Source organism: Oenanthe melanoleuca, chromosome 11, assembly GCF_029582105.1.
Source record: "Oenanthe melanoleuca isolate GR-GAL-2019-014 chromosome 11, OMel1.0, whole genome shotgun sequence".
NCBI lineage: Eukaryota > Metazoa > Chordata > Aves > Passeriformes > Muscicapidae > Oenanthe > Oenanthe melanoleuca.
In genome coordinates this window covers 7727456-7747702 of record NC_079345.1, presented here as the reverse complement: position 1 = coordinate 7747702, position 20247 = coordinate 7727456, and the positions used below count along the sequence as shown (strand labels likewise).

The window sequence follows — 20247 nt, the reverse complement described above, 5'->3', positions numbered from 1 at the left end:
CCTCACTACAGAGGGAAATCTTCCCTCTGAAAAATGCATGGGAAACTCCTTTTTTGGCATTCTTTGTTAATTATTTAGCTGTGATTCGTCGAGGTATTTGGGGCTGCCTCCTGCCCCCCTGGCTAATTGCAAAGTTAACTAAGTACGGAAATATGTCTTCAAACAGCTGGGAAGGGGATGTGGTGCCTGGCAGCAAGTGACACTGGGGTGGGCTGGCCTCTGGGTGACCCCAGAAAGGATCCTGCTCTCCTGGGGCACTCCAAGCCAGGTCTGGGGTGTCCCCTGCCTTGGCCACCAAGGACCATGGAGGGGGATTGATAACTTGGGAAGGGTGATTCCCCCGGGGGTGCCCTATACCCCCCAGCTACCACCCCAGGATGCCCTCACAGCCTCACACCCCAGGGATGCCCATGCCCCAAATCCACCCAGGGGTACCCCAGTGCCTCCCCATAACCCATTCAAGGTTTCCCAGACCCCTATTCCCCTGCTCTGACCGTATCCATGGGCCCCTGGGGGGGCACACTCCCCTCCCCTGGGGCACCTCATTTCCCCATTCGCCCTGGGGGTGCCCTGAACCCCCTTCTCCGCGTGGATGACCCATCCCCACTCTCCAGGTACCTGCGGTGGGGCGGAGCTCCCCGCCCCACCAGTGCCCGGAGCCCCAATGCGCGGCGGCGGGGCGGGCCGGGGCGGGGCCGCTCCATATGCATGTATGCAGATGAGCAGGTGCGGGCAGAGCCGGGGCGGGACGGGACGGGACGGGACTGGGCTCGGACAGGCACCGGGAGCGGACGGGGACCGGCGGCGGGGCCATGGCCACGGCGGGGCCGCGGTTCTTCAGCGCCGCCGAGGTGCGGGCGCGCTGCGCGCAGGGCGCCTGCCTGGTCTCCTGCCGCCGCCGCCTCTACGACCTGAGCGGCTTCGTGCGGCTGCACCCGGGCGGGGAGCAGCTGCTGCGCCGCCGCGCCGGCACCGACGTGAGCGCGGCGCTGGACGGGCCGCCGCACCGGCACTCGGCGAACGCCCGCCGCTGGCTGGAGCAGTACTACGTGGGCGACTTGGAGCAGGTACCGAACCGGAGCGGGCTGGGCACGGGCTCTAGGGAAACCCGGCGGTATATGCGGTGTCTGTGACGTGCCTCAGGTGCAGGGTGAATAAGGGTTATGGGGTGCCCCAGGTCTCGGAACTGGCAGATAGAGAGGCTGTAGGGTGACCCAGGATGTGCAGGGTCTCTACAGGGTGTCCCAGGTCCTGATCTGGGATGTACAGGGAACAAGGTACCCCGGATCCCAGGGCTAGCTATACAGCGTTTCTATAGGGCCCCCCACGTCCTGGGACTGGGATGTGCAGAGATTATAGGTCCTCCTGGGTACTGGATCGAGTTTTGATAGGGTGCTGGGTTTATAGAGCATCTGAAATCCAGAGTGTGTGGAGTCTAAGCTGTGTAGGGCACCCCGGATTCAAACTGTGCAGGGTCTGAGCCATACAGGGTTTGTAGGGCACTCCAGGTCCAGGTGTCCAAGCTGTTCAGGATATATAGAGCCTGGATAGGCTTTGGGGTGTACATGGCAGGATGTTTCTGGGTGCATGTAGCATATAAGGTGTTTAGTGCACCCAGACCTCAGTCTGAGCTGTATGGGACATGGTGTTTGTTGGGTCTGAGCAGGACAGGGCCCATAGGATCAGGCTCTGTCGGGTCTGGGATCTACAGGACATGAGGGGTGAAGGGGACAGAGGGTGTTTGAGGCTCCTGGGATCTTGCATAGGTGGTACCTGAGGTGTGCAGGGTGCCAAGGTCCCATGTGCCTCCTGGCTCCCAGGAGTTCTGTGGGGCCTGAGGTGCAGGGGACCCTGAGGCCCATAGGGTTCCAAGTGCACATAGCCTGGTACCTACAGAGTCCCATTCCACGGCCACATCCCACCCTGGCCATGCTGGGAAGCAGGGCTGGTGGGTGGATCTGGGGTGCCAATGTGGCATGGAGGTGCTGAGGTCTTTGGAGGGGTGCAGGAGACAGAGCTCATTGTCAGTTTTAGCAGAACTGTATGGCATGGGGTGGACAATGGGACAGGACACTCTTCCTGGCTCTGCCAACGCTCAGCCAGGGACCAAGGTGCTGGGCACTGGGGTTTGCTGAGCCTGCCTCTTCTCCCTGACTGCCTGGTGTAGGGCAGGGATGTCCACGACACAGCCCTGTCCCCACGGTGCCAGTCCCGTGCTGTCCAGGCGGAAGGGAAAGTTCCCTGGGGAAGTTCCGCAGCCTCCTGGTGGCTCTGGGCACTCTTCCCCAATTCGCAGCCCTCAGCAATGGCCAGCACGGCGTGGGCAGGATGCTGAGCAGCGGGGCCAGCCCAGCCCCCTTCCCCCTCGCACATCCCGCGGGTCGGTGACCGCCCGGTCCCTCTGGCTGCTTGTTTGCTCTCGCTGGGTGTCCTCCCCAGGGCGCGCCTGGCCCCAGCGCCACAGACAGGGCTTTGTTTCAGCTCGGTGCAATGCCTGCCTTTTCCCCGGACGGGTCCCGGCGGTGGCACCTCCTCTGTTGGGACACCCGGAGCCGCCGCCTCCTCGCAGGCGTGCCGAGCCCGGCGGGCTGGGGCGAAGGAAGGTACCGGCCGGACGGGTTCCGTGCCGGGGGGAGCTGCCACCATCCCAATGCAAATACATGGCGTGATAACGCCGGGCGCAGGAGATCAGACACTGCCTGCTGCCAGAGAAACCATCCCAGGCGCTGACACACCGGGGAGGGATTAGAGCTGCCTGCTGCCAGGTGAGGCCGTGTCCAGCATGCACTGATGTGTGATCTGCTGTGCCCTGCTCCCCACCCCACACAAATCCTCTCTGGGGAGAGGCAATGCCTTGGTGGTACTCGGGTTCATGCTTTGGGACAGGTGTAGCCCAAACAGCTCTTTGAAGGAAGTGTTACATTGCCCCAGTTTGATCCCAGATCCCCAGCTTTGCCAGTGCCTCTTCTCACCCGTTGGATGTCCCAGAGCTGCATCATCCCCATGCTGAAGGATTCAGAATGCTGTGGTCCCACAGGCATCCGGCACCCTCCCCTGCTTTCCCAGGAATTTCCAGGAAAGTTTGGAGAGAGGGAAAAACGTATTAATGCAGGAGAGATAAAGAAGATAAGATCCAGCCTTCATCCCACTGGCCTCTCCATGCCCCTTCCTGTGGCTCTCTCCTTCTGCCACAGGTTGCTTTTCTGCATCTATCCTTTTGGATAAGGACAAATTAATCCCTAAACATTTTATCTATGCAAGCAGGACATATAGGGGAGATCAAAGTGAGTATCAATAATTACCTAAACTACACAGTGGATTTTAACAGTCTCGCTAGAAGGGAACTGGATCATCTAATTACCCTTCCAGTTTGAGCAATGAGAGACTTTCATCACAGCCTCTTTGGGGTGCATGATGTGGCTGTGAGTCACAGTAAATCCTCCATTCTCAGGTTTAGTGTCCTCCTCTTCCCCTTGCCTGTATTGCTGCATGTCAGGCTCACCCTGGCTTTGCATCCCAGCCTGAGCACACTTGGACGTAGGCAGGACACCTGGTGCACCTCTTTGGAGGTGATGTAACAAGAAGTGCCTTTTTATATTGCTACTATGATTAGGAGTTAAATTCACCTCCTTTTAATAGTCCTGCTGCACCCAGTGTTTAATGGGCTGACACAGCCTTGTGGGGCTCTGCCAGCCAGAGGCCACAGACCACTGTGCTGGTGGATGGTGGTGCTGGGATGGTGCCCCCACAAGCAAGGGCCTTGCCTGGGCTCTCTGCACCTCCTGGCTATCCTCATGCCTGTACTTGCACTGCTAAAAGAGCTTGTCCCACGTGGACACCAGCAAACTGAGCCTCAGTGAAGCTGGGGGCTCTGAGCAGTGCAGAGGTATGGTAAAAACCTCTGGTGTTTGATTCACTGGGCAAATGAGTGGAAAATACCCCTGGGTCCAGACTTTCAGCAGAGCAGCTGTCTGCAGGCAGCATTGCCCTGTCTGGGCCACGGGGAGGTTTCCAGCTTTTCTGCCTGTGTCCCAAGAACATGGCACCGTGTGCTGGACCACCCCTCTGTCTGTATCTGCTCACATCACAGCTGGATTTTATTCTTCTAATGCCCCAAGCCCTGCTGCAGGACAGCACTGGGGGGCACAGCCAGTGCTCTCCAGCTGGTGCAGGCCCAGTGCTGAGCTCCCAGTGTGACCCAGCAGGGCAGTGGATGCTCCCAGGTGGATGCAGGGTCACCCAGTCACTGGATCACGCCGTGCCCTGGCTGTTTGGCCCCGTTGTGTCCCAGCAGCGCCGTGCCGGCTCTGCTGCTCACTGACAGTCCCAGTGCCTCGTAGGCGTTGACTTTCCCTTCCTTACATCAGGCCCCTTGTTCATCTTCCCTGGCAGGACCTGTTTGCCTGGGGACAACTCAGATGCATCTTCACCACCCACAGTGACAGCAGAGCCCAGCTCAGCACAGCCCTTCAGCCTCCTTCCAACCCACCTCTTTGGAGGAGAATGGGCAGAAGCCCCAGCACTGGTTGGGTCCCGTGGGGCTTGATCCCAGCAGGGCCCTGCGTGCTTGGGGCAGGCAGGAACAGGCCACTCTTTGGGGAGCCTGTCAGGACATGCCAGTGTGGTTTGCACCTGGTTGCAACACGGCTCCTGGTCCTTTCAGTGCCAGCTCCAGGGTGAGCAAGAGGAGAGCCTTCCTCCTGCTCCCCAGCTGAAGAGGAGGAGGGGTAGGAGATCATTCAGGTGCTGGGAGGGAGCTGCCATAGTACAGAGGGCAGTGGCATCTCACTGATGTCACCCAGCCCAGGTGCTAGTGGTGGGGTGGAATGTGAGTCCATCTCCCTGACCTGGGAGGACCAGGAAGCCTCCAGCCATGACATGGTGCTCAGGCATCCATGGGCAGGGGAACTGGAGGTGTGTGAACATTTCGGAAAAGGGAGGAGAGGTGCCAGGCATTGCGTCATCCCAACTTTCTTAAGCATCCTTCCTCCTGCTGGCTAGGTTGTGGTGCAAGCGTGAAGGTGGAGAGGACCAGCCCATTTCTCAGGGCATGGATAAGCCGTTTCACTCTCTTAAAGCCAAATTTTCTTCCAAAGCACCTGTGGGACGGAGGCAAAACCATAAATCCACCGTGCTTTGCTGGATTTTAAGACATCCCACCTGCCCTAAGACTTTAAAATGTCTGGCTGAAGGACAGAGCATGCAGTGTGGAAAATAGCAGTGGGAATCCTCACAGAGAGGTGTGGTGGTACGTGGTACATACTGGTGCTTTGCCTGCAGTAAAATTGATGTTAGTGGGATTCCAGCCTGGAAATACTGGCTGGAAATATTCCCTGTCTTTCCCTGCCCGCTGTCCCAGGCAAGGGGCTGCCTCAGAGCTGGGTAATGCAGATCCTGTAGCAGCAGAATGAGGCTTGGAATCCAGCTAGCCTGGGAAATGGGGTGGGAACACAGCTTGCAAGGAGTGCCTGTGTCAGCAAACAGAGCCTGAGCCCTGCCTCAGTGTCCCCAACAAGGCACAGAGATAAGTCCTGACATCCTGCCAAGGTGACACTGGTTTTCCTGCATCCCTGCCCTCCTGCAGCTGCCAGGGCAGTATGCCCATCAGTAGGGTGGCAGTGAATCCCTCTGGGAGCAGTGGGGAGAGCATCCATTGAGGAGCTGGGAGAGAATCCTTTCAGTCCGGAGGCACAGAGCTGGAAGCTCCGTTGGGCACGGCCGTGCCGCGGCTGCCGGGCCATGCCGTACCCTGCTCCGGGTTAATGGGTAACTCAGGGTGGCAAGGAGGGAGAAAAGGCATGTTTGGCACGTCCTGCACGGGGAGCCAGCCCTGCTGCCGGGGGGCATGGCTGCTTTGGGGTTTGCATGGGCACGCTGCAGCCTCCCCAGGCCCCCCACCAGCAGTACGGCCGGCGCCGGAGCTGGCACAGCTGCAGGAAGGAGGCTGGCGCTGGCAGGTGGCAAAGGGTTTGCTGCCAAGCATCAGACAAGGCAGGTTTCTCCTGTTTCTCAGCCTGCCCTGGCAGTAGGACTGCAGCAGGGTCTTCATCCACCACCAATGTACCAGTGGATCCCCATCAATGTGCTCTCCTGAGCCACAACCAAATATTCCACTACCTCATATTCCATAGCCCGTGGCAAAGGCACCCAGCCCGGTGTCACCTTGTGAAGGACACTTTGACTTTTTCCCTGTACAAGGTCCTTCCTTCTATGCTTTTTCTTGTGCCCACAGCCGGGGTGGTGACACCAGCTGTACCACACTTCCCAGGTCTGCCTGCTCAGCTTTCTCAGGGACCAAAAATCCAAGCTGGGCTTTTGTTGGAGATCAGTGGGGTGGGGGGAGGGAGCAGTAACTCAGCAATGCCCCTCGCTTTACTGGCAGTGGCAAGGTGACCTCTGCCATGGCACTGCCCATTTGCAGGGGAAAATGCTGCCCCAGGGCCCAGAGTTTCTGCATTGCCACCCTGAAGCACCCGTGCTGTCCTGGCTGTGGGCAGGGCATTCCAAACACTCTTGGGGCTCTTCAGGAGGTTTCCAAAGAGCCCCAAGCCCACGATGCTCAGGGCACAGTCTGCCCGATGGGCAGTGCAGCTCACTGGCAGCTGCTTCCCTCAGGAAACCTGTTCTGCAGGAACTGACTGACTCAAATCTACCAGAATTTTCCCCATATTTTTTTAGCAGGCAGGGGCTCACTCTGGCTGTACCCTCAGTGCTACAGACATCACCATCTCCAGCTGAATCCACCTCTGGTGCTTCACCACAGGGTTTTCCTTCTCTTTTCAGAGCCTCTCTGAGACAGTGGAAGAGGAGGAGGTGGTTACTGCAGCCCAGACCCCAGAGCAGACAGATCTCTGCTACAGAACAGTGGATGTGGAGAAGGTAAGAGCTCTAGGGTTTCTCCAGCACACTGTTAGCCAGAGTGCTGCTGGAAAACACCAGGTTTCCTCTTCCCTGCTTGAGTGCTGGATTTCTGCTGGCTTCTTGGATGGGAGGGATGGCGTGAGGCAGCCAGACTGATCCAGCCACTTCTGCCCTTTCTCCTGGTGTGGATGGCGTTGCTCATGCTTTATTGCACAGGTGTGGCCATGCTGGGAGGCTCCCATTGCAGCAGCAAGGGAGAGATGCCTTTCTCTGACAGCAGCTGTGCCCTTCCAGAAGGAAATGCTGCCAAGCCACACCTTGCTTGCTTTTATTTCTTTCTGGCTTTATTTATTTTATTACTTTATTTATTTTATTTTTTTTCCTCACCTGAGCACTTGTAATGAGCAATAAGGGATTCCCCAGCCTGGGCAGGGTGATCCCTGTGTGTGCAGGGTGCTTCCTGCCCTGCTAGCTCCTTTCCAAGCATGCCTCAACAGTGGGGATTTGTCCCCAAGGTGCCTTTGGCTGTCCCTGCCCTCCATAGCACCATTACCCCATCTTGCATGGTCCCAGCTGGCTGGTGAGCATGCTTTTATCTTATAGAAAGCTGGGCTTTTTTAGAGCAGGAGAACATTTTTAACTCCCCAGATTCATATTTTATCACTGCGCACCTTTAAATGAGAACGTGCCGTTTGCTTTAACTTTCCCCCTACCTCCCCAGTGGAGAATGACTCTGTTCCCATCCCATACATCAGCTGGGGTTGTTTCCCCTCCTGTGTGATTGTGTTCATCCCTGCCTGCAGCAGAGCTCCCAAAATGCCCACAGCTACCCCGGCTCCTTGCCCTGAGATGCCCCAAACTGAGCCATCCCCACCACTGGCAGCACAACCCCAGGTGCCAGATTGCTGTGCCAGTGCTGTGTGGCACAAGCAGCACAAGGAGAGCTGCCAGGCCTGGCACAGGGGTAGGACCAAGAATCCATCTTATCTAGCCAGGCCAGCAGAAGCTGCGTCCAGGGATGCTGAGCAGTGGCAGAGATGGTGCTGCCGGTTGTGCCTCCTTGATTTTGTGCCATGCCAACATGTGTACCTGCACAGGTCCCTTTTTACTCTTGCACCTGAGTTCAGCCAAGCACAGCAGCAGTGCTGGAGTCTGTGTTCCCATCCTGTATCCTTGCTCCCATCCCTTCCCACTTTGCTCCTCACTGGGGTGCCCAAACAGCTGTGGCCACCCCAAGTGTCCTCTGCACAAGGAGAAATGTCCTTGGCTGGGGCAGTGCCATGGCAATGGGATCCATGTGCCACCAGAGGTGTTCTGCTGGGGAATATCACTGCTCACTATCTAATCTTGGCAGCTCAAGTGGCAAAGAGCCTCAGTTATCAGGGGCAAGGTCTGGGTACAGCCACCTTCACCTTGATCTGCTGGCAGGTACTTGGTGGCACAGGGGTGAGCTAAGCCCCTTGTTTGTGGGCAGATAGGGCTGGTGTGTGTTTGGCCCCTTGTCTGCCCTGTGCTGGTGTTTGTGGGGAGCTCAGGGCACCTTGGAACCAGAAGCAACTGCTCCTGGGGCATGGGAAGGGGTTTGCAGCCAAAAACCCTGCAGCAGCAGCTCAGCTTTGTGCCTGGTACTGGGATGGTTTGTGGGTTCCACAGCACTACAACCACTGTCTGCTCCCTCAGGACCTGGTAGACTGGCAGAAGCCCTTGCTGTGGCAGGTGGGCTACTTAGGGGAGAAGTATGACGAGTGGGTGCACCAGCCTGTGGATCGGCCCATCCGCCTCTTCCACTCGGATTTCCTTGAGTTCCTCTCCAAGACAGCATGGTGAGCTCGGGGTCTGCACTGTGCCCTGGATGGTGCCTGCCCAGGGAGGGGGGTGGCTCACCAGCCACCTCTGACATGTTCTCCTACCCCACAGGTATGTGGTGTTCATGGTATGGACGCCCGTGGTGCTCTATCTCAGCTGGGTCAGCTATACCTCCCTTGCTCAGGGCAACACCAGGCTCTTCTCCTCCTTCACCACAGGTACAAGCAGCAGCAAAGCCTTTGGGCTTCCATTCCTGACTCTGGGTCCAGGGGCAGGACAGCCCTGGGTGGGCTGAGACCTGCATCCCTTCCTCATCCTCCTTCTGTATGTGCTCCCCACAAGCCACACACAGGAGCAGCAGATCAGCACCTCTCCTTTGTGGCCACCAGCATGTCCCTGCATGAAGCCCCCTGTGCTTGCACCTCCATCCCCTCCTGTCACCTTGGTTCCCCAGAGATCAGCAGAGGCACAGAGCCCGCTGACCTGGGCTGTGCTCTGCTCTCTCCTCTCCTCTCCCCTCCCTCCCAGAGCAAGCCCTGGGTGCTGGGGTGTGTTCCAGTGTCGCCCACCCGGGCTGGGCTGAACAAACCCGGCTCTCAGCGCCGCCGGCGCGCACAGTGCGGCGCTTGTTTGCCCGCAGCGCCTGCCCTTGAATCTCCCACTGTCTGCTCCCTGCTCCCCCGGCAATAACAAGCCTGGCCGGGGCAGGCTGCCTTCTTTGTTGTCCATTTTTTTTTTTCTTTTTTGCTGGGTTCCCTATTTTTTTTGTAAGGTGCCACGCAGTGCCAGCTGTGCTCGGCTGTGGGGTGGGGAGCGCCTGCTGCACAGGCACTCCCTGCTCCTTGTGGCAAGTTTTGTGGGGTTTTATTTCTAAAAATAAGAAGGAAGGAACCCAAATTTTGCTAGGAAGGACACAGTGCTGGCAGCCAGCCCTGAAAGAAGGAGGTGGCTGAAAAATGTTCTGTGGGGGAAAGTGCCCAACAAATCTATTCTTTTTCCCCAAAAAAATCAACACCAACACCAACAGCACTGTTTTACTGTCACGAGTGCTGCATGTGCAAATAAGGTCCCTCCTGCCTTGTTCTGGTGGGTGAAACAGATTTGTAATGATGACGCAGTCCCTGGAGTGCACATCCAAGCCCCCGTTGGCATCTGGAATGTAGGGGGCTCCCCTCCCTGGCTTCCTGAGACAGCAAGAAACTGACTGTTTCTGTAAATTAATGGGAATCAAAGAAAAATGTGGTCTAGAGCAGTGCTTGGGCAGTTAGCTCCCTAGAGAAGCTCAGGGCAGGAGGTGGGTGAGAGGTGGGAGGGAGGGAGAGCTGAGCATCACCCTGATGCCAGTGGGAGGATAGTGATGGATAAAAGCACTCGCACGTCGCCTGCCCTGCTGACCACTGCACGTCTCCTTGTGTAGAGTACTCCATCCCCATCCACAAATACTACTTCCCCTTCATCTTCCTCATTGGAATGATCCTGTGGTCCCTGCTAGAGTACCTCATCCATCGCTTTGTCTTCCACATGAAGCCACCCGCCAGTAATTACTATCTCATCACCCTGCATTTCTTGCTGCATGGGCAGCATCACAAGGTGAGTTCAGCTCCCGCCTCCGCTGGCGCCTGCTGGGCCGTGGGAATGGTGGCCTTTGCCCCACTGGAGCCTGTAACTGCGTGGCCTTTGCCCAAGCAGAGCCTGTTCCTGCCTGTTCAGTGGGACTGGTGGCATCCCAAGCGAGGCACTTACCCAATACCAGCTGCAAAACAGCCCTGGAGGAGCTGGAGTTAAATTTTTGAGCTCTGTGGTTGGGCAAGGGGGAAGACCAAAAGAGCCATAGGCTTCCTCTAGCTTGGCTGGAGGAAATGGCCCTGTGGAGCTTGGGCACCTGCTAGATAAAGCCACCACCTGCCTGGGCACTTTGGCACACATGGGGGGCTGCTCTTGCCACCGGGTCCGACTCTGGGGAGGGTTTTTGCAGATGGGTTTCCCCGATGCTTGGCAGGGATGTGCTGGGGGAGGTAGGGTGAGCTAGGAGCTGCCTGTCCCACCATCCTCTGTGCTTCCAGTCTCCCTTCGACAGCTCCCGCCTGGTGTTCCCTCCTGTGCCGGCCTCGCTGGTGATCGGCTTCTTCTACGGCGTCCTGCGGCTGCTGCTGCCCGAGGTGCTGGGGCTCGCGGTGTTCGTCGGGGGGCTCTGCGGCTATGTCATCTACGACATGATGCACTATTACCTCCACTACGGCTCTCCCAGGAAGGGCACCTACCTGTATGGCCTGAAGGCTTATCACGTCAAGCACCACTTTGAACACCAAAAATCAGGTAGCGCCGTGTTCCCCGTGCATGCAGGGCAAGGGCAAAGATCTGGTCTACCTGCATGTGTGCAGCCGATTGCTGCAAAGTGGTTGGAGTTTGGGGTGAAGAAAGCCAAGCACTGCACTGCTGGGGAAGCAGCATGTGAGGTGCTGTAGCCCACAGAGAATATTTCCTGGCTCCCAGGTTGAGGGTGGGGAGCCAGAGCAGCACAGGGCTGAGGGCAGCAGCCTGTCTCACTGGTGGGCATCAGTGCTGGCTGGAATGCCAGGGCAGAGCCCAAACCCCATGGTGCTGGGATGTGGGTGCCTATCCCTGCCCAGGGCAGCATCTCTTCTTGCTGGGAGGCATTGACAGCTGTGGGGTGAGGCCCTGGGCTTCCCCAGATCCACCCCACACTTTCCCTAGCCCAGTGCTTACTCAGCCTGCCCTTTGCCCGGTTTCCTAGGAGAAAACGCCCCATTCAGATAAGCTATCATCCATGGGGCTTATTGGCATGGCCCAACCAGCTACTGCTCCCTCTGCTCTTCCTCCTTGTCCCCACTTGCCTTCCTCCCTTTCCGAAGTGTGGACACTCCTCCCTCACCAGTTAACACAGAGCCCTTGCAACACCTGGATGATGGTGGTGACGTGGGCTGAACCGTCTCTTCCCTGCCCACAGGTTTTGGCATCAGCACACGCTTCTGGGATTATCCTTTCCGGACACTCATCCCAGAGGAGAGCTTCAAGAAAGAGGACTGACAGCCCCAGCCCAGTGCTCAGCTGCTGGCTCCATACCCTCTGCACTGGGGCTGGTGTCCCTCCCCAGCCCCCAGTGCGGCCAGCTGGTCCCTGCCCCCTTCTGGGGGCTGTGCCACAGCAGTGACTCCAAAGGAGAGCATCCCTGTTGAGTGCTGTGGTCCAGCTGTGGCACTGGCAGGAGGATGGGGGGCTGAGGATGGTGAGGAAAGGGGAGGAGGAGGCTGTGGGGTTCCCTGTTGGACTCCTGCACCTATCTCGCTGCCCTCCCACTCCAGGCTATGGATGCACAGGCAGATGTGCTGCCTGAAAGATGAAGTGCCTGATGCTGCCCTCCCTCCTCTGCCCTGGCACCTTGCCAGAGTCCCTGTCTCTCCTGGGGTGCCCTGTCCCCAGGGCATCAGCTCACTGCAGTTACCCCTATTGCCTAACTCATGCCAGGGGGATTCCCTGACCTGGGTCCTTCTCCTGGCCTGATCTCAGCACAGGGTTTTCTTGGCCTGCAGCCCTTTTGGGCCGGGTCCACAGCTCTGGATTGTGCCTTTCTCTAACCAGTGCACCCATATCTCTCTGCCAGATTTATCAAGTTCATGGTTTTCATAGACATTGGCTACTTGAAACTCAAACTCCAATGAAAAGAATTACTATGAGATGCCTTTTTTGCTGATCCTGTGATTTTATTTTTTATTATTTTTTCCCTAATGTTTACTGCAGATATTTAAAGGTTTGAAATAAATTTATATGTAAAACTGTAGACACTACAATTGTAAATAAACTGTATATTTTGAAAAATAAAACTTTCTAAAAAGGGTCTGGCAAATGTATCCCCCAGGGCTGCTTGCAAAGCTGTTGTCCCATCCTTTGTGTGTCCCTTTCCAGGTACTGATGGCCCTTAGAGGCACCATTCCTGGCTCCCCTCATGAGCCACGGTGAGGTAGGAGAATTGCAGGGGATATTCTCAGCAGCTCTGTGTAACTCTGGGGCTCTGGGTAAGCAGAGTGGCTCTGCCACTCACTTCTCTGAAGTTGGGCAACAGCATCACATGCTCCCCATAACTTCCCAAAATCAGCCTGGCCCTCTGACGAAGCCATCTGCAAAACTTCCTGCACTCCCAGCAGAGGTCAAGCCCTGTTTCCACCACTGGTGCCCACAGCCTGCCTCCTTTGGTGCTGGGGGCTCAGGGATGGGGAGAGGACCGGGCTGTGCTCTGGACGGTCTCACTGCACATGCAGGAAGTTCAGCAGGGCACAGAGCCCTTGCTGTGAGTGTTCCAGTGCCCTGGGCAAACCTTCCCACAGCTGCCAGCACAGCAGAATGGGTTGTGGTGCTCAAAATAGCAGAAACATCAATACAGGGAGGCACAGCTTCCCCATCCCCTTTTTCCTACTTGCACTTCCTGTGGGCAAGTCCTCCTTCCATGAGGCAAAACCCAGCACACGGGCAATACAGCCCTTGGGAATGCCCCAGGTAGCTTTCTGAGAACTGGGAGCTGAGCTGGCGTGGGAAGCTGGGTTGCACAACTTCCCTTCCGCTGTGACACCCTTTAAACCCGCGCTGCGCCTGCAGCCCGCCGAGGCACCGGGCAGAGCAGCACCAGGAGCAGAGGGCTTCCCTGGGCAGTGGACGAGATCCTTCCTTGGGGCCGTGCTGGACAGAGCCTGAGAGGACGGGAGAGTGGCTGCAGCTGGATTTTGGTGCGTTTCCATCTCGTTTCCAGCCGGTATAACCTGGTACCCCTCTCTTAGCCCTGGCTGCTGCTGCTAATTTCCCTGCGACAGGGGTGGTTTTCTGTCCTTGCTGCCTGCTGGGGAGCAGGCACCATCCTTGTGGGGATGCTGAGCGGGTAGAAAGAGCTTGTTTTAAAATCTAAAGTAGGCAGAACAGAGCTATGGGGAGAAAATGGGGACAAGCTGGGGATGCTGGGGCTGTGAAGATGTGCAAGCCTTTTTTAGATGGGTGACTACAGAGAGAGACATTGGGTGGAAATGAAAATAGATATTTACAGCCAAAGATACAGGCTCTGTGGGCAGGAACCCAGGGTGATGTGGGGCTGAAGCCAGAAATGCTGCCCAGGGAATGCTCCTTGATGTCCCTGCTCCTCTGGGTGGAAGCTCTCTGGAATGGCTCACACTAAATTAATGTACATAAATCAAGCCAAAACTTCTATTGCTAATGCCGATAAAGATGTTCCACTAACACTGCTACTGATATCTCTGTGTGTGCCAGGCAAAGCAGGGAAAGCAAAGCAGCTGTGGATGTGGGGGGCTGTGGGAGGATGTGTGCCATATCAGTGTGTTCCTTAGGGTGGAAGGCGTGGAAGAGCTGCATCCAGCTGATCTCTGAGCAGCACCTGAGGCTTACCTGCTCCAGACACTGCCAGCCCACATCTCCAGTGGCCAAGTCCTTTCCTGCAAGCATGAACATTGTGGAGAGAGTCTTCTCTGTGGCCCAGGCCATCTATGCCCAATTGGAGCAGGTGAAGTGCTGTAGGCACCAGTGCCAGCGCCTTGTGGAGCGCATCCAGATTCTGCTGGAGCCTGTGAGGATCCTTAGGGCTCAGCCACGACAGCACATCTCCCACCACGAAGAGGAACTGATGAAAAAGCTGCTCCAGGCACTGGGGGAAGCCCAGAAACTGGTGATGAAATACAGCCAGACCAGCTGGATACAGAAGTTTCTGCGAGCCCGAAGTACTGGTGAGGAGTTTGTGTGGGTGAATGAGAGCCTGGAGGACATTGCCCAGGGCCTCTCTCTCCTGCTGCAGGCAGAGCAGAAGCAGGCTTTCCTGGAAGCTTTCCAGTCAAAGACATGTCGCAGGCAGGATGCTGAGGACCTGAGGGATGACAGAGCTTTCTTGGACCAGGTGATTGCAAGTGAGTGCATTTAGCAAACCCTCTTTCCTGTGACTGGTGGTGGCCCCTCTCTCCAGCTGCTGCCTAGCTCTGGCTTGATGGCCACGGCCATGAAGATCCAAAGGGACATTCAAACCACGAATCAAACAAACCACACAGTCATGGTCGTTCATCCAGTAGCCCAATCTGTGCTTGGTTCTCTCACTAGGTACTGAGGAGCCCAACGATGTGGTTGAGGAGATCTACATCGACAGGGAGTGTATGGAGAGCAAGGTGGACTGGATGCAAAGCGAGCTGAACAAAGTCATTCGTGAGATGGAGCGTAAGTCGGTGTCACACCACCTGCCCCTGTGCACTGTGCCCTTTCCCCCCAAGCCCTGCCTAATGTGTCCCTTGTTCCCTTCTGGCACATGGTGGGAGCAGGCTTGAAGAAGGTCAACGTTGATAAAAGAGAAGACATCACTGAGATCAAGCGAGACCACCTCACTTTCCACAGGCACCTGCAGGACACAGAGAGCTACGACCTTTATGAGGGCGAGTACCTCAAGTATCCTGTGGCCATCAAAACCTTCAAGAGGCCACTGACCACTGACCCAGCGTGAGTTGTCCTGGGGGGCAACATGTGTGGCCCCAGGAGGCTGGCACAGCACTATGCCATGCCTTGTTCCAGGGGTCTCACTGTGCTGTCCATTTCCACAGCAAGGTGAGAGACATCTTTGAGAAGGAGATTCAGACCCTGAAGAAGTTTGAGTCTCCAAACATCCTGCGCATGTACGGGATCTGCATTGAGGAGAAGGGTAAGGGTGCCACATTAATCTCACCATTTGGCCCCAGTGCTAGCTGGTGGCACTTGCCTCCTTGTGGTCCCCTCCCAGGAGGTGGCACAAAGCAGGATGATTCTGCCTTGCAGATGGGAGCCCCTGCTTCTCCATCGTGATGGAGTACTGCAAGCATGGGACACTGCGGGATGTGCTGAACAAGCAGCAGCATCTTTCCTGGGATATCCGCATCCGGATGGCCCTGGGAGCTGCCAGAGGCCTTTACAGGTGAGCACCTCTGTAAATCAGTGGGTAACTCCAGCTGATGATCCAAAAGCTGAGTGCAGCTTCCTGGTATCTCAGAGTAAGCTGTGGTATCCTGTTGGACACAGGTTCCCAGTGACACCACCTTGGGAAACTGGGATGGGAGGCTGGTGAAGGGGTGGGTAGAGAGAGGATTTGGATGCAGTAGCTCCCATCTACCCTGGTCACTGTCCCCTACATCTGGCTTCAAGCCTGCAAAGGACTGGAAGGGGGAAATCCCCTTCCCTAGATCCACAGGGCAGATTTGGAAGTACCCTAGAGCAAGGCCAGCTCTCCTTATAGGTCCTGCTCAAGGCTTGTCTCTTTGCCCACAGCAGCTCCTCCAGCACCTGATGGAAAGGTTGGCTGGGCAGGGTTGATTCACCATGACAGGCAGAGAGCTGCTGGCTTCTCTGGATGCATGTCAGGCATTCCTTTCAGGGCAGGAGGGAGTGCTGAGGTGGGGATGGGTCAGTCCTTCATCACCATCATCATCATCATCATCATCATCATCATCATCATCATCATCATCATCATCATCATCATCATGTGTTACTTTTGGTTCCATCCATCTGCAGGTTGCACCAGACAGGGGAGAAGTCCCGACTCCATGGCTGCATCTGCAGTAGCAAGTTCCTGGTGGCTGGGGATTACTGTGTGAAGGTGAGCACCACACTCAGAGAGGCTTTGGGAGTTTTAAATGGTTTTGTGGATGTCTCTCTCCACCAACACTGAAGGGAATTGTGATGGTGCAGTATAAAATGGGGTAGTGGCATCTCCCCTATGACTTTAGGCACTTAAACCACCCTATCTTGGTCTTATCATCAGCAAAGTGAGCATTCCTAAACCATCCAGCCTGGGATGAGCTGAAGCTGGGGCACTTCACCTGCCTTCACCTCTGGTTTTGCTTGCAGGAAGAGAGCTGTGCTGGGCAGCACACACAGCTGCACACCAGCCTTTGCTGCCCAGGGCATCTGGCTCTGTTTGCTCCATCTCAGGGCAGTCCCCAGCTGCACCACAGGTTTCTACTTCTCCTTTTCTCTCTTTCATTCTCTCAATCAGCTGTCAGGATTTGAGCTGTGTGAAACAGAATCATCCATCAAGAGAAAAGCCAAGAAGGACTGGAAACGAGTCTCTATGTTGGCTTACATCGCTCCAGAGAACCTGAAAGACATCAACTACCCTTACAAGAGGCCCTGTGAAATATACAGGTGTGTCTGTCCCTCCCAAGAGATGCCTGTGAGCAGGCAGGTGTCTGGCAGAGCTGCTGAGCTAGGGAAGGAGGCCAGATTTAATCGGATGCACAGCAGGTGCTTCCAGTTGGCATAGCCCAGCAGTCCTCTCCATCAGAAGGGAGGAATACATGGTGGAGTGAATACTGAGACTATTGCTTGTCTCCTTCCAGCTTTGGGATCGTTCTGGCAGAGATTGCAACCTCCAAAATCCCATTTGAAGGTGAGACAGAAGTGTGTGGCTCCCTGTGTGAAAGCCTCGCTGCACTGTGTGGGTCCTGCCTGGCACTGGATGCTCCCTGCTCCTTCCCTGAGCATCCCACGGGTGCCAGTGGCAGTGCCTGGTGTGCCTGAATGCATGACAGCTTCATAACTTCTCCTGAAACTCCAATATAGTGAACTACAGCTTATAGTAAAGCAATCTGCTTAAACCACAAACATGCAAATAATTCTTGTTTCTATTGGATGTTTCTGTGCATTTAAGCGTAAACACATCTTGCTCTGCTGGAGCCAAACAGTGTCATGCCAAATATAGTGGGATTCATTGCAGAAGGAGTTTGGGTCATTTGCCTGCTGGCTTCTCCCTGCCAAAGGCTGCAGGCAGGCTCTTGGCATGGCTTTGTGCTGGGTTTCCTCCCCAGCACCCTCCTGTGGCAGCAGAGTTCCATCCTGACACTCCTGCTTGCACTTGTTGCCTAGGCTGCACTCCTGAGGAGATCATAGAGAAAATCTGCAATCACCATTACTGGGACCCTCTTGGGGAAGATTGTCCTGAAGATTTGAGGAAAGTCATTGAGCAGTGCCAGGCCTTTGACCCTTCCCAGCGCCCTTCTGCCGAGGGTAAGTGTCCTGAGCACCTGCTCCACGGGCCCTTTGCACGCTTCAATCAGCTGCTTCAGCAGGCAGTTTGCCCCCTAGTTCCCATATGAATTTGCCTGGCTTTCTGTTTTGGGATCCTGCTTGACCTTCCTTTTTATGCTACAAGTCCCCCAGTTCCAGACCTCACTCATTAACATTTATTTACCCACGCCACAACAATTATCATCAGTCTGTTTGTTCATTTGGAGTCACATAAAAGTAGCTTTTTCTCTCAGACAAGTATTGAACTGGAAGTAGGGGTCTGTGAGTTAATTCCCACTCAGGTCCTGCAGATCCCATAAACTGGAGCAGCCACAACACTCTGCAGGAACATTTCCTGCCTTGAGCTTTCAGCAGTAAATCGCAGTCTTGGCATTGCTCTACGACAGGGAAGTTTTCACTGTCTCTGAAGCTGGTTTGTGTCTGATCAGAGGAGTAACTGGTCTCCATCAGGATATACAACAGCAACATCAGGAAATTATAGAGCAACGTTTCTGATGTGTTTGAAGTCAGAGGTCATACTCTTCCCTTGTCTAAGGGAAGAAAACTTCCTTCAATCTCATCCACTCCATCCTAAGGGACCAGGTCCAAGAGATGTGGGAAATGTGCCCAAGAAAACCCTGAGTGTCACATCTGTGTGCTTCCATTTCCCACCAGCACCTCCCTCCACAGACCCTGGCATGGGGAATCGCCCTGGCTGAAGCGAAAATGCCAAAATATCATCAGAGGTGTTGGCAAAGCCACATTTAGGAAACAAGATGGCTTTATTACTCTAATATAACCCTAATCCAACACCTACCACTGCGTGGTGCTGAGCTGGAAGGAGAGATTATTGCAGCTGTTCACATAGGTGTTTCCATAATCATGGCTGTTTCTGTTTGGGCTGTGCTGTCTGCTCAAGGCTGTCCCCAGCTAATCCCTGCCCATTTGTGCTGGCCCAAGGACAGTGTGACTCTGTGTCCCCAGTCATTATCAGTGAGGGAAAGCCATCTTCTCATCTGTTAAAAAAATACAAACAAGCCTACAGCAAATCCTCTGAGTTCGTTAATGCCATCCTTGTGTTTTGCAGAGATTGTGGACTTGCTGGCTGACCTGGAGAAAAGCAGAAACCAAGGAAGTTAACTGTGGAAAACGGGGCTGGGTGACCAGGGGCAGCAAGCCCAGGAGTGCCACTCGCCCCTCTTGACCCTCACAGACTGATGGTTCAATACTCCTTTGTTTGTTTCTGTTTGTTTCGCCAAGGGGCCATGCCTGGGTGGCCTTGGAGGCAGCTAGGGAGCAAAGTGACTGGAGGAGAGGCTGTCAAAAGCCTAGAAGGACAAGAGGGATGGAACATAACTTCTTATACAAGGAAACACTGAGGGAGTTGAACCTGTTCAGCCTTGAGAAGAGACAGCTGAGAGGGGACCCCATCAGTGTCTGTCCCTATTTGAAGAGGGACTTCAGAGGATGAACCAGGCTCTGCTGGGTGGTGCCCAGCAATAGGACAAGAACCAAGGGGCAGAAAATGATATGTAGAAGTTACACTTGAATATGAGGAATAACTTCTTTACTGTGCGGGTGATCATACACTGGAACACTGCCCAGAGAGGGTGTGGAGCTTTCCTCACTGGCGATATTCCAGAAATATCTGGATGCAATCCTGTGAAACGTGCTCTAGGACAATCCTGAGAAACGTGCTCTATGACAATCGCGCTTGAGCAGGGGGGCGGGACCGGGTGACTCACTGTGCTGCCTTCCAAGCTGACTCACTCTGTGATTCTCCTCGGCGCCGGGACCCGGCTACCCTGTGTTCGGAAAATTAATCCACAAACACCACAGGTTTATGTCCAAAAAGGAGACAGAGGAGTCCTTTTTGCTTTATTCGAATAAAGGGAGAGGCCATGGGGCATTCCCCTGGGATCTCTCAAGTTTTTGGAGGACGCAGCCTCCCTTTTTATCCCAATTTCCCGGCGCTTTTCCCTCTCTTTCCCCATGGGCTGAGGTACTTGAGAGGCACAGACTTCCCGGAACGCCTGACACCTGAGATTCCCCTCTAATGTATAGCCCTTCCTTTTAATTTTTAATTCTTATAGAATTCATAGTTTTCCCTCCGTTGCTTCTTTCATCTTCCGATATCCAATTTCATTTACCAGCAAACCTACAGTTTGTTTCTGAAGACAAACGCAATATTCCTCTCACCTGGGGCCAGCTCCAGCTCCCCTTGGGCTGCCCCGGTTCCCCCCAGTTCCTTTCCTGTTCCTCTCGGCTCCCCTCGGGGTTCTCCCCGGTTTTCCCTGACCCTCCACCCCAGCTTTCGCTCCATTCTCCCGTTACCCCCCGGTTCCCCCGGGCTCACCCCGCCGCCATGGCAGCGCCCCTCCCGCCTCCCCCCGGTTTGAATGAACTTGCCTTCCCGCTCTTTTCGCCCCGCGGCGTCTCCGCCAATGAAAACTCGCTGCCCTGCTCTTGCCCCGCCTCCTAAATCGTCATAAGTCTCGTTGCCCAATCAGCCGGCCCTTACTGGGGCGCTTTGACCAATCAGAGCACGCC

At 55.5% G+C, this 20247-nt stretch overlaps 2 protein-coding genes across 2 annotated transcripts; both read left to right on the top strand.

The window, feature by feature from the left end:
* Positions 1–740: 740 nt before the first annotated feature.
* On the top strand, positions 741–12532 carry FA2H (fatty acid 2-hydroxylase). The gene is made up of 7 exons (XM_056500833.1): positions 741–1067; positions 6784–6879; positions 8542–8684; positions 8779–8885; positions 10085–10257; positions 10731–10983; positions 11636–12532. The coding sequence occupies exons 1-7, from the start codon at positions 813–815 to the stop codon at positions 11713–11715; spliced, it is 1107 nt and encodes a 368-aa protein (XP_056356808.1). The 5' UTR covers positions 741–812; the 3' UTR covers positions 11716–12532.
* Positions 12533–13113: 581 nt separating this feature from the next.
* Positions 13114–19637, top strand: MLKL (mixed lineage kinase domain like pseudokinase). Its single transcript, XM_056500832.1, has 11 exons — positions 13114–13406; positions 14016–14585; positions 14773–14886; positions 14988–15162; positions 15264–15361; positions 15475–15610; positions 16204–16288; positions 16688–16836; positions 17031–17080; positions 17557–17697; positions 18785–19637. The coding sequence occupies exons 2-11, from the start codon at positions 14129–14131 to the stop codon at positions 18835–18837; spliced, it is 1458 nt and encodes a 485-aa protein (XP_056356807.1). The 5' UTR covers positions 13114–13406; positions 14016–14128; the 3' UTR covers positions 18838–19637.
* Positions 19638–20247: the final 610 nt, after the last annotated feature.

Excerpts from the sequence above, each read along its gene's own strand:
- FA2H (XM_056500833.1), top strand. The coding sequence starts at position 813 with ATGGCCACGGCGGGGCCGCGGTTCTTCAGCGCCGCCGAGGTGCGGGCG. Across the intron at positions 6,880-8,541 it reads GAACAGTGGATGTGGAGAAG|GACCTGGTAGACTGGCAGAA; the intron begins GTAAGAGCTCTA and ends CTGCTCCCTCAG. Across the intron at positions 10,984-11,635 it reads CTTTGAACACCAAAAATCAG|GTTTTGGCATCAGCACACGC; the intron begins GTAGCGCCGTGT and ends CCCTGCCCACAG.
- MLKL (XM_056500832.1), top strand. The coding sequence starts at position 14,129 with ATGAACATTGTGGAGAGAGTCTTCTCTGTGGCCCAGGCCATCTATGCC. Across the intron at positions 14,887-14,987 it reads AGTCATTCGTGAGATGGAGC|GCTTGAAGAAGGTCAACGTT; the intron begins GTAAGTCGGTGT and ends TGGTGGGAGCAG. Across the intron at positions 17,698-18,784 it reads CCAGCGCCCTTCTGCCGAGG|AGATTGTGGACTTGCTGGCT; the intron begins GTAAGTGTCCTG and ends TGTGTTTTGCAG.